General features: G+C 37.0%; 1 protein-coding gene across 1 annotated transcript in view; it reads left to right on the top strand.

The window, feature by feature from the left end:
* Positions 1 to 12,009, top strand: part of LOC123879037 (NAD kinase 2, mitochondrial) — a 32,151-nt gene that overhangs the window by 8,185 nt on the left and 11,957 nt on the right. The window contains exons 2-3 of the mRNA XM_045926539.1: positions 9,266 to 9,392; positions 10,152 to 10,316. Of these exons, the coding sequence (XP_045782495.1) occupies positions 9,266 to 9,392; positions 10,152 to 10,316 (292 nt within the window). The remainder of the gene's footprint in view (positions 1 to 9,265; positions 9,393 to 10,151; positions 10,317 to 12,009) is intronic.

The raw sequence follows: 12,009 nt of genomic DNA, 5'->3' as shown, positions 1-12,009 counted from the left end.
ATTCACCAATATTTATTTCTTGAGGACATTTGGCGTCCCGGAATAGAGAGCACGGCTAGGTGGACCGAATCTCTGACTTGCGATTAAAAGTCCAAGCCTCGGCAAGTCTATCTGTGGAGATTTCTATCCAGCTGGCTGGCGCCCGAAGGTTTTCCCTAAATCCATTCTATATATATATATTTTGTCAGCTGGAAGTAAAAGTAAGGAATTAATTCTATTGTTTTGTTTTTTTTAAATAAATTTTATTTTAAATTTTTCACCTATTGGGTGGTGAAAAATTTTCTTTGTTACAACTTCCAAAAAAGGAGGTTCTCAATTTGTCGGGATCTTTTTTAAAGATTCTTTTTGTAAAGAATTTACAACAAAACAATCTTGGATTAAGAATGTACATATTAAGAATGCTCTTATCTCTGAGTAGAGATAGAGAAATCTTTAAGTTCCAATCACATGACTGCAGGTGTTTCAGTAGTACAAATGCCAGTTTCGCCTTTTATAGATTACTAGCTGACGCCCGCGACTTCGTCCGCGTGGATTTAGGTTTTTCGAAATCCCGTAGGAACTCTTTGGTTTTCCGGGATAAAAAGTAGCCTATGTGCTAATCCAGGGTATAATCTATCTCCATTCTAAATTTCAGCCCAATCCGACCAGTTTTTTGCGTGAAGGAGTAACAAACATACACACACACACACACACGCATACAAACTTTTGCCTTTATAATATTAGTGTGACTAGCTGACGCCCGCGACTTCGTCCGCGTGGATTTAGATTTTTCGAAATCCCGTGGGAACTCTTTGGTTTTCCGGGATAGAAAGTAGCCTATGTGCTAATCCAGGATATTATCTATCTCCATTCCGAATTTCAGCCCAATCCGTCCAGTAGTTTTTGCGTGAAGGAGTAACAAACATACACACACACACACATACAAACTTTCGCCTTTATAATATTAGTGTGATTAGTGTGATACTAATAGATGCACCTTACTACAGTTTTATTATAAACTTAGATTGGTATGGGGATTTCGTCTGTGTTGGTGTTAGCTGGCGGGCGTGCTCTGCCTTTTTGGAATGTTTTTTTTTTTGTTAATACTGACTGGAAAGCGCTCTAAGGGGGTGCCGTGCGTATGTCGGCGAGCGCCGGCACAGAGCGGGGTCCATACTTGTATAGTTTAACTAACTTGTTACAAATAACTACAAACTTGACATTGGCTAATCTTTGTAAAGCCAGACGAGAGAGAAAAAAAAAAAAAGATTGGTATAAGTAGTTTATTTATTTGAAGTAAAAACAAATAAGAAAAGATAAAGGATAGGTATGTACAATATTTGCTTTGTTATGATCTAGATAAGCGTTAGAGTTTTGTTTAATAACATGTTATAAATAGAAATTGTGGACTATTCTATTAACATCAATTGAAGTTCAACAAACAACAAGTGTAAATTAAAAATTTATAACACCCCCGACAAAGTATCTGAGTTTTCCAAAACATCATTTTCAAATAAATAATTATGTATCAAGGCAACGTCCATCTTGACAGCTTGACATATTTTGTCAATGGACATAATATTATGAACCTAACGGTTATGTAACCTTCTTTTCTACAAGAAAACTAGAAAAGAGCTGATAACTCTTAAACGGCTGCACCAATTTTTTTGGATTATAGCTAAGAACACTCTCGATCAAGCCACCTTTCAAACAAAAAAAAGTAAATTAAAATCGGTTCATTCGTTTAGGCGCTACGATGCCACAGACAGATACACAGATACACAGATACACAGATACACAGACACACAGATACACAGATACACAGATACACACGTCAAACTTATAACACCCCTCTTTTTGGGTCGGGGGTTAAAAACAATCTATTATTCTCACAGATTGCTACGTACTTGTCTTGTTTTGTTTATTTTCACACTTATACCTGTGCTTATACCTGACTAGATGATGCCCGCAGCTTCGCCCGTGTGGATTGGTCAGATCCCCTGCAGCATCAGGATTGAGGAGTTGGAATCCTTTATGGAACAATGTCGCAAAGTTCCTCTATCGATTAAAAAAAAACTACGCGAATCGGTTCAGAAATCTCGAAGATAAACACATAGGTAGAAAAAGTAGAAAAACCCAACTCCTCTATTTTTAAAGTCGTTTAAAAAAGTAGCCTATGTCACTCCTTGGTCAATCTTCTTCTTGTCTGTGAAATTTCCGTCAAAATAGGTTCAGCAATTCCGAAGATTAGCCCGTTCAAACAGACAGTCATTTTAATTTTATTTTTTAGTATAGAATATATATATATTTTCCACGCCATTCCATTCTACGCCACGTCATGCCATGCCATGCCATGCCATATTAAGCCACGCCACGCCATATCCCAATTTTGCTCAGACTTAAAAAGAGTCGGATTTTATAATAAGGAGCATCCATCTGTCTTGTTTTAATCCTAGGTACCTAAAGTGAGCTAAGTCAAAGTATACTCTATAGATATCAGCCTAAGGGCGTTTGTGCACTCATTCGTATTAAATTCGTATTCGTTATCGTAAAAATCCTATGCAAAGTGGCCGCCCGCGTACGCGTGTGCACTCTTTCGTATTTTTACGATTCGTATGTGATGGATTTTTGACGTAAAAATACGGATCGTATTCTTACGAAAACGAATACGAATGAGTGCATAAATGCCCTTAGTGATTAAATAGGAACAGAATAGGTACCTACCTAAGTAGATTAATAGGTAATATTATGTAAGTATACATATATTTTTATTCGAATAAACTTTTACAAGTGCTTTTGAATCGATTTAATGATTTTCCACCGAGAAGAAACCAGCAAGAAACTCGGTGGTTGCTCTTTTTGTTCAATGCAACAATGCACAGTTGATTCACAAGTTCTGTTTGATTAAAGTTGTACCCTGTTGGTATTTTTCCCACGCACTTTGTCAAAGCGACTACGCATTTCATCGATCATCAAAAACACCAGGGGACATTGTTATCTAATCTAATCATTAATCATTAGTTATTGATTACCCCTAATAGCTGTGACGTTCTAAAATTGGATAAACTGATAATTCAAGGACGAACTAGGTTTTCGACCTCTAAGTCTGATATCTATAGAGCGCACTTTGACCTTGGTAATTACAAGTTAAATGTAATTTTAAGATCTTCATAAAGTGTCACAAAATGAAGAGCTTTTGAAAGCTGTTTTCTTCAAACAATAGGTATTTAAACAAGTGTAAATTAAAAATTTATAACACTCCCGACAAGTGAAGGTTACAGTAACTAGAAAAGAGCTGATAACTTTCAAACGGCTGAACCGATTTTCTTGGATTGTAGCTAAGAACACTCGATCAAGCCACCTTTCAAACAAAAAAAACTTAAATTAAAATCGGTTCATTATTTTAGGAGCTACGCTGCCACAGACAGATACACAGATACATACGTCAAACTTATAACACCCCTCTTTTTGGGTGGGGGTTAAAAAGAGCTGATAACTTTCAAACGGCTGAACCGATTTTCTTGGATTATAGCTAAAAACACTCTCGATCAAGCCACCTTTCAAACAAAAAAAAAACTAAATTAAAATCGGTTCATTAGTTTAGGAGCTACGATGCCACAGACAGATCCACAAATACACACGTCAAACTTATAACACCCCTCTTTTTGGGTCGGGGGTTAAAAAATATGTAAAACACTGTTTCCCGAAAAAAAATCTAAAGCCCGTATTTTTGATGCTGGTAACCCGTAAATCTGGAAGTGGCAGGTTGCCACCTGCACTTCCAGATTTACGGGTCCCTACTTGCATCCCGAAGACGGGACAAGGACATATGTTGCTTTTATTCCGTAAAATCAAAGAGTTCCCAGTGTCCCACGCTCCAAACTGACCGACTTGGTATCAACACCTAGATTTTTCACTTACTGGTAAGTGGTAATTGCTAAAAAAAACTGACGACTAAGCTAATCTTCTCTTGTCTTGAAACTGGTAGACCTACGTACCTTGTAGGTAGGTATTAGTAGGTAATAAACGTCAAGATTTTACTGCACCGTTACAAAACGCAGATCTTTTCGTTCACGTATCGATATAGAAAAATCTACTCACTCATAATTTTAAAAATAGTAGGTAAATTCATTGCAGTAAATAGTTTTGCAACTTTACGTTGTTAAAAAATCTGGTCAAGTGCGAGTTGGACTCGCACATGAAGGGTTCCGTATCATTGTACAAAAAATAGCACTTGTTAATTTTATTAATTTATTATTTGTTATGGCGGCAATAGAAATACATGTTCTGTGAAAATTTCAACTCTATCTATTACGGTTCACGAGATACTGACGCTGACAGACAGACGAACGGACGGACGGACAGCGGAGGCTTCGTAATTGGGAACCGTTGGCACCCTTTGGGCACAGAACCCTAATTAGTGTTCAAATGTGTGTCGGAACACGTATGAAGTAGGGTTCTGTAATCCGTAGTAACGTAGTTGTTAAAAACTTTGACGGTCGTTATTTCATGAGGGGTCTCTCCGTCACTCGCTTCATACAAACGTAGTTCCAATTTCATTTGAATATTAAGCAATCAAAGTCCATGAAATTTTGCAGACATTTTAGAAACTAATATCTATGTCTGTGGTTTTCCAGATTTCTGTTAAAATATTCGGTTTCAAAGTTACGCGGTCTTAAAAATTTACATACAAATCTTTGAGCCCCTGTAATTTTAAAACTACATATTTTTAGAAAAATCTAAAACACCACAGATACAGATATTAGTTTCTAGAATATGTCTGCAAAATTTCATGGACTTTGGTTGCTTAATATTCAAATGAAATTGGAACTACGATTGTATGAACCGAGTGACGGAGAGAGCCCTGTTAAACGAAAGATTTTGTCAAAATCTGTCTAAGAAATCTCTTGATGATTTTAATATACCTATTAAATTACTCAACTGTGTGTGGTTTACGTTTTTTCCGGTTCTAGCTTTTCATGTTCAAGAGGTAAGTTATAAGTAGGTCCTACCCTGACTTTTTTTTCAAAATTTAAATTATGCCGAATTTCAACTTTACAAGCTTATTTTTACTGTGACACACAAACAGACGGATTGGACGAAACTGTAAGGAGTTCTTAGCGAGACATTTCACCGCAATTAATAGCCTCATCTGATGACAGAAGGGCTGGCTCATTTTTTGCGCAAAGGATCAGCCTGGCTATCCAGCTGGGAAATGTAGCCAGTACTCTTGGTACCATCCCATGTGTACGTAATTTTTACAGTAGTTATAAAGGTAGCTTTAGGTTTTATTGTAACATTTAAAAAAAAAGGGATTTATTGTTTTACCAAGGAACCCTAAAAAGCTCATGCGTAAGTGACTTGGTAAAAATAAGATCAAGGCCGAGCGGTTGATTGGATAAATTGAAACTTGTACTGGATCCAGTTGAAAGCGTATATGAAAGATGCTTTTCAATTATAATACATAGCAGATAAAGTACAATGTAATAAGGATGAATCATTGTGATATATTTATCATACTATGATATATATTATAGCTAACCAGCCGCAGTTTCCCTTGAGCGGAATTTTCGAAAATAAGTGAGGGGGGAAATTTACCAAAAATCCTTAAACACATAGGTTAGGTGTAGGGAATTATCGAGGTTACAACTTGAAACAATTATGAAAATACAAACTTTCATCCCCTATTTAACCTCTTTATAGGGGTGAAATTTCAAAAGAAACCGCCCAAGTGCGGGTCAGACTCGCGCACTGAGGGTTCCGTACTCTTGTATTTTTTCCAACATTTTGCACGATAAATTAAAAACTATTATGCATAAAAATAAATGATTCTAGGTCAACGGAAAGTACCCTATAGGTTTCTTGACAGACAGACAGACAGACAACAAAGTGATCCTATAAGGGTTCCGTTTTTCCTTTTGAGGTACGGAACCCCAAAAATCCTTTCTGTGGGCAGCGAGCGTCTACATCATAAAAGAAACCTATTGTCTATCAAGATTCTCAGTGGGTAAGGCAGGGAAGTGGCAATATCAGTAATTTCACGAATTTCCTAAGGATATATCTATCATAATATATATATTATATATCACTAAATCTCTTGTCTCGTGTCATTGCCGTTCGCGCCGCCATTTTAGAAAAATGGCGCTCAAAAACAGTTTTTGACGATATCTTTATTCCACCACATTTTACGATGAAAATGGTTATGTAATAAATTAAGAGGGCTCTCTCCGTCACTCGTTTCCACTCGTTTCATACAATCGTAGTTCCAATTTCATTTGAATATTAAGCAACCAAAGTTCATGAAATTTTGCAGACATATTCTAGAAACTAATATCTGTGTCTGTGGTGTTTTAGATTGTTCTAAATATATGTAGTTTAAAAATTACAGGGGCTCAAAGATTTGTATGTGAATTTTTAAGATCGCGTAACTTTGAAACCGAATATTTTAACAGAAATCTGGAAAACCACAAACATAGATATTAGTTCCTAGAATATGTCTGCAAAATTTCATGGACTTTGGTTGCTTAATATTCAAATGAAATTGGAACTACGATTGTATGAAGCGAGTGACGGAGGGAGCCCTGTTAAACTAGACACAATTTCATACAGTATATGTCACAATATATTATAGTTAAAATTGTATACTGTTATAACTTTCCAGATAAGCCCCTTTTTGAGCACCAAATAACTGTACTATGTGGTGTGACACTGCGAAGTACGATAAAAATCATTCGAGAAACTTCTACATAGGTACTACGTAATAGTTAATACGCAAAAAAAATACAAAAGTAGATAACATATAGATAACATAGTAATATCTACCAATGACACTAATACTAGTGGTAATTGCGTGCAACGCTATGCGCGAAAAACCGGCCAAGTGCGAGTCAGACTCGCGCACTGAGGGTTCCGTGCTCGGGTATTTTTCCAACATTTTGCACGATAAATCAAAAACAATTATACATAAAAATAAATGAAAATCTGTTTTAGGATGTACAGGTAAAGCCCTTTCAGATGATAGTTATCTAACTTTGAAAATTGAAACACATATTTTTTTTTTAAATTATGTAAACCACAAATTCGTGGTTTTCAGATTTATTCCTGTACTTGTGCTATAATACCTACCTACCTGCCAAATTTCATGATTCTAGATCAACAGGAAGTACCCTATAGGTTTTCTCGACAGACACGACAGACGGACAGACAGACATACAGACAACAAAGTATTCCTTTAAGGGTTCCGTGTTTCCTTTTGAGGTACAGACCCTAAAAATACAAAATTGGATAACATATCTATGATACATAAACTGGTGGTAGTTGCGTGCGACGCTATGCGCGAAAAAATGGCGATAACAGAATTATTGTTTTCAACGCATTTCACGACAATAAAGATTACAAACGACCCAATAACTCGTCACTTATCATCAAGTTGTAATTTTCCATTGGGGGTCTATATCGACGGTCTCATAGATAAAACGGTTATCCGCAGTAACTAGATTTTTGAGGAGAGCGTTTTTCAACTCAAACTGCGTTTTTTTGTGAATGACAAAGATAATTTTTGCCGTCACAAGCGTAAATTAAAAATTTATAACACCCCCGACAAGTGTAGGTTACAGTAACTAGAAAAGAGCTGATAACTTTCAAACGGCTGAATCGATTTTCTTGGATTATAGCTAAGAATACTCTCAAAGCCACCTTTCAAACAAAAAAAAACTAAATTAAAATCGGTTCATTAGTTTAGGAGCTACGATGCCACAGACAGTTACACAGATACACACGTCAAACTTATAACACCCCTCGTTTTGGGTCGGGGGTTGAAAACAATACTTCGTTAAAAGGGCATACGTCCTAGGGAATTTACTTTACTTAATTTTTTTCCAAAATACAATAGTCAATAATAATTATATAGATTTATTGAAAATATATAATTTTCAATAAATCTATATAATTGTAAATATATTTATTGAAATTATATTATCTTAAATAGGGTTTTAGACTGTAGTAATAAAATGATGTTATGTTTTGTATACCGGTAGTTTATGGGGCTAAAATTCATTTAAATTTTTATTTACTTTTAACATAATAATTAATTATTAACGTCACGCTGTACGGATAGCAATTAATGACGTCACAACTCACAAGGCGTAAACGAGAAATATTTTTATTTTTTTTAACATAAAAAAAATCCATATTTTCCGGCAAAAATTATTCTATTTTTATGTTATAAACATGGACCTATAAAATTTATTGGTCCATGCTTTTCTATTTTTATGGACCTATAATATTTATAGGTTCATGTTTTTCTATTTTTATGGACCTACAAAATTTATAGGTACGTGGTAATATATTTTTATGGACCTATAAAATTTATAGGTCCATGTTTTCAACATAAAAATAGAGTAATATCTGCGGGAACATTTGCACCACCAGATATAATCGGTTATGTGGCTCCAATACAAAATAAGTCAAGAGGTTGTGTAGATAAACACTGGAAATGTTTGGAATGCATCGCTAAAGATAGGTTTGTAAAGCGGTTATTATAACGGAGATAACACACTGCGTCTGATAATGTGGTAAAATTATTAATAAAGGAAAACTGATTATATTTGTTATGTTCTCCTGACCGAATTCCATATAAAAGAGTTAATGGAGTTCTATGATAACATTTTTTGGAGTCGGTGCCAATGAGGTGCCAATGTGGAGGCACAAACAATATGAAGAGCAGACGGTTCGTGCGGCTAATTGGCACCGGTTCCAAAAAATGTTATTATAGAACTATATTAACTCTTGTATCCATACAATCCATACTAATATTATAAATGCGAAAGTGTGTCTGTCTGTCTGTCTGCTACCTTTTCACGGCCCAACAGTTTAACCGATTCTGACGGGTACAGGGTTAGCTTATATCCCGGGGACGGACATAGGCTTTTTACCCCGGAGAATCAAAGAGTTCCCACGGAATTCCTAAAAACCCATCCGCTTAACCGATTTGTATGAAATTTGGTACCGAGGTAGCTTGCGTCCCTGTACACCTTACATAGGCAACTTTTTATCCCGGAAAATCAAACAGTTCCCAAGGGATCTTTAAAAACCGAAATCCACGCGGACGAAGTCGCGAGCATCGTCTAGACTCTAGTACATAATAAATTCGGTAATAAATTAAATATTTTTTTCCTTTTTACCTAGTGTTTATGGTTATTGAAGTCGGTTTTTTTTTGAAAATATTTTAATTTTTTCTCGCTTGGTGTAAAAACCCTATTTACAATACATCTATTTGTTGTTACAGGACTTCGTCAAAGTTCCGAGTTGTGCGATCGGCTGTCGGGTCGGCGGCAACACGTCTCCAACGAGCCACGACTGAAGCTGGACAAGTGCCTCATCGTCTCCAAGGTCACCAGATACGAATATGAGAAGTAAGTTGAAAATATGCGCCGAACTATTAACTACTACATGATTTACGAGGAACCAAAAGCTTAATTTGCTATAATCCGCCAAACCAAAGGAATCTGTATGGTGCAACATGCAGCATGCGACATGCACCGCCCGCCCTCCCACTGATAAACATGCAGGAAAAGCCATCCACCAAGCAAGCCTCTCCCTACATGCTTTTCCTGCATGTTTATCAGTGGGAGGGCGGGCGGTGCATGTCGCATGCTGCATGTTGCTCCACACAGATTTGTTTGGTTTGGCGGTTTGGTTCCTTGTATATCATGGACTTCCGCAAAATAACGCATACTTCTATAATACTAGATAATTGTCCGCGACTTCGTTCCCATGGATTTAGGTTTTTTAAAATCTCGCGGGAACTCTTTGCTTTTCCGGGATAAAAAGTTGCCTATGTCAGTTTCCGGGATGCAAGCTACCTCTGTACCAAATCCATAAATAATAAATGCGAAAGTGTCTGTCTGCTAGCTGTTAACGGCCCAATAGCTTAACCGATTTTGATGAAATTTGATTCAGAGTTAGCTTAATCCTGGGGACGGACATAGGCTTTTTATCCCGGAAAATCAAAGAGTTCCGACTCGACTGAAAAACAATTTTACTACATCTATCGCTATCTATCGACAGTCAGCGGGTAGTAGTTGGGTTTTAGTGCTGTTTCACTTTATTTCCTAGTTAGGGTTTAAAGATAGAATAAGAAATAGGCTCTAAAAATGTTTTGTCCCTTTCAGACACAGCCACGACAACATTGCAGATGCAGAACTGGAGAAGATATTAAGAAAGAGAGGGTCCGATTATGATTCAATGATCTCCAACCACAGGGAACAAAAGTCGTTCGAAGAGGGAGTCGCGAAGAGTCTGAAAGAGATGGGTTTACAAGTTGAAATGGCTACCAGGTAAATCTCTATCTATACTTCCTCCATACTAATATTATAAATGCGAAAGTGTGTCTGTCTGTCTGCTAGCTTTTCACGGCCCAATAGTTTAACCGATTTTGATGAAAGGTACAGAGTTAGTCAGTCAGTTTTCCCTTCCACCTATAATATGGGTACTTTCAAGTCAAGAGTGAATAGGCAACTTCTAGGCAAGCGCGCTCCATCTTAGGCTGCATCATCACTTGCTAGCAGGTCTGATTGCAGCCAAGCGCTAGTCTATATAATTAAAAAAAAAAAAGTTAGCTTACATTCTGAGGATGGACATAGGCTACTTTTTATCCCGGAAAATTAATGAAAGGTCCATCCGTTTAACCGATTTGTATGAAACTAGAAGATGCCCGCGGCTTCGCCCGCGCGAATTACGGTTTTTTAAATCCCATAGGAACTCTTTGATTTTCCGGGATAAAAAGTAGCCTATGTCCTTCCCCGGGATGTATCCCACGTCTGTACCCATTAAAATCGGTTCAGCGGTTGAGCCGTGAAAACGTAGCAGACAGTCAGACAGACACTTTCGCATTTATAATATTAGTATGGATAAGCACACTGACACCGCTGGTTAGGGCGATTACGCACTCATCCGACCCGAGTCCGTAAAAGTACGTTCCGAAGTAGTCATAGTTGGCCACTCAAAATTAGCGTACGAGTATAACGGTTAACTTTCACTGAGATTTTTGTCTCTGTCATTTGTATGGAATTACATAACAAAGATAGCGCTATACTAACTTCTCTCCGTGGGTAGAGTATAGCCACTGCTAATAGCCTTACATCAGACCAGCCTACTGATTCGCTAACTTAGTGTCTAACACTTAATGGTAGCCACCAAGCTCATTTGACATTTATTTTTAACCCCCGACCCAAAAAAAGGGGTGTTATAAGCTTGACGTGTGTATCTGTGTATCTGTCTATCTGTCTGTGGCATCGTAGCTCCTAAATTAATGAACCGATTTTTATTTAGTTTTTTTTGTTTGAAAGGTTGCTTGATCGAGAGTGTTCTTAACTATAATCCAAGAAAATCGGTTCAGCTGTTTGAAAGTTATCAGCTCTTTTCTAGTTACTGTAACCTTCACTTGTCGGGGGTGTTATAAATTTTTAATTTACACTTGTTAATCCATTGAAGGTTTTCTACGAAAAAATATTTTAATGTCACTCAATCAAGCAGCAATATATAATGTCAAATAGTTCTTTGCCAGTAGCGCGTATTTCATATGCGTTATGCAAGTATAATAAGGAAATATTTGCATTGATTGCAATAGCAGAATCATATTAATCCAATGCCAATTTATCAATCAGGATAAGCTTTTGACAGCTGTGTTCAAGGATAAGATAATTTGCATTAAAATATTTGCACTGATAATAATATATAGGTACTTATGATTTCACAAGTTAAATCTTCTATATAAGCTTAATTTGGTATAATCCGCTAAAACACAACTTGGTCATGCAGCATGCGACATGCATCGCCCGTCCCTCCCACTGCTAAACATGCAAAAAAGCCAGCCACCAAGCAAAGCAATGCGCGCAACCACCACGCAGCACCACACAAATCGCCCAAAACACACCCGACTGAAAACCAAACCGAAATTCTATACAACACTAGCTGATGCCCGCGACTTCGTTCGCGTGGATGTAGGTTTTTTAAAATTCCCGTGGGAAC

The sequence above is a fragment of the Maniola jurtina genome, chromosome 27 (assembly GCF_905333055.1).
Source record: "Maniola jurtina chromosome 27, ilManJurt1.1, whole genome shotgun sequence".
Classification (NCBI taxonomy): Eukaryota; Metazoa; Arthropoda; class Insecta; order Lepidoptera; family Nymphalidae; genus Maniola; species Maniola jurtina.
The sequence above is the reverse complement of the archived record's forward strand: the minus strand, read 5'-3'. Positions and strand labels throughout refer to the sequence as shown.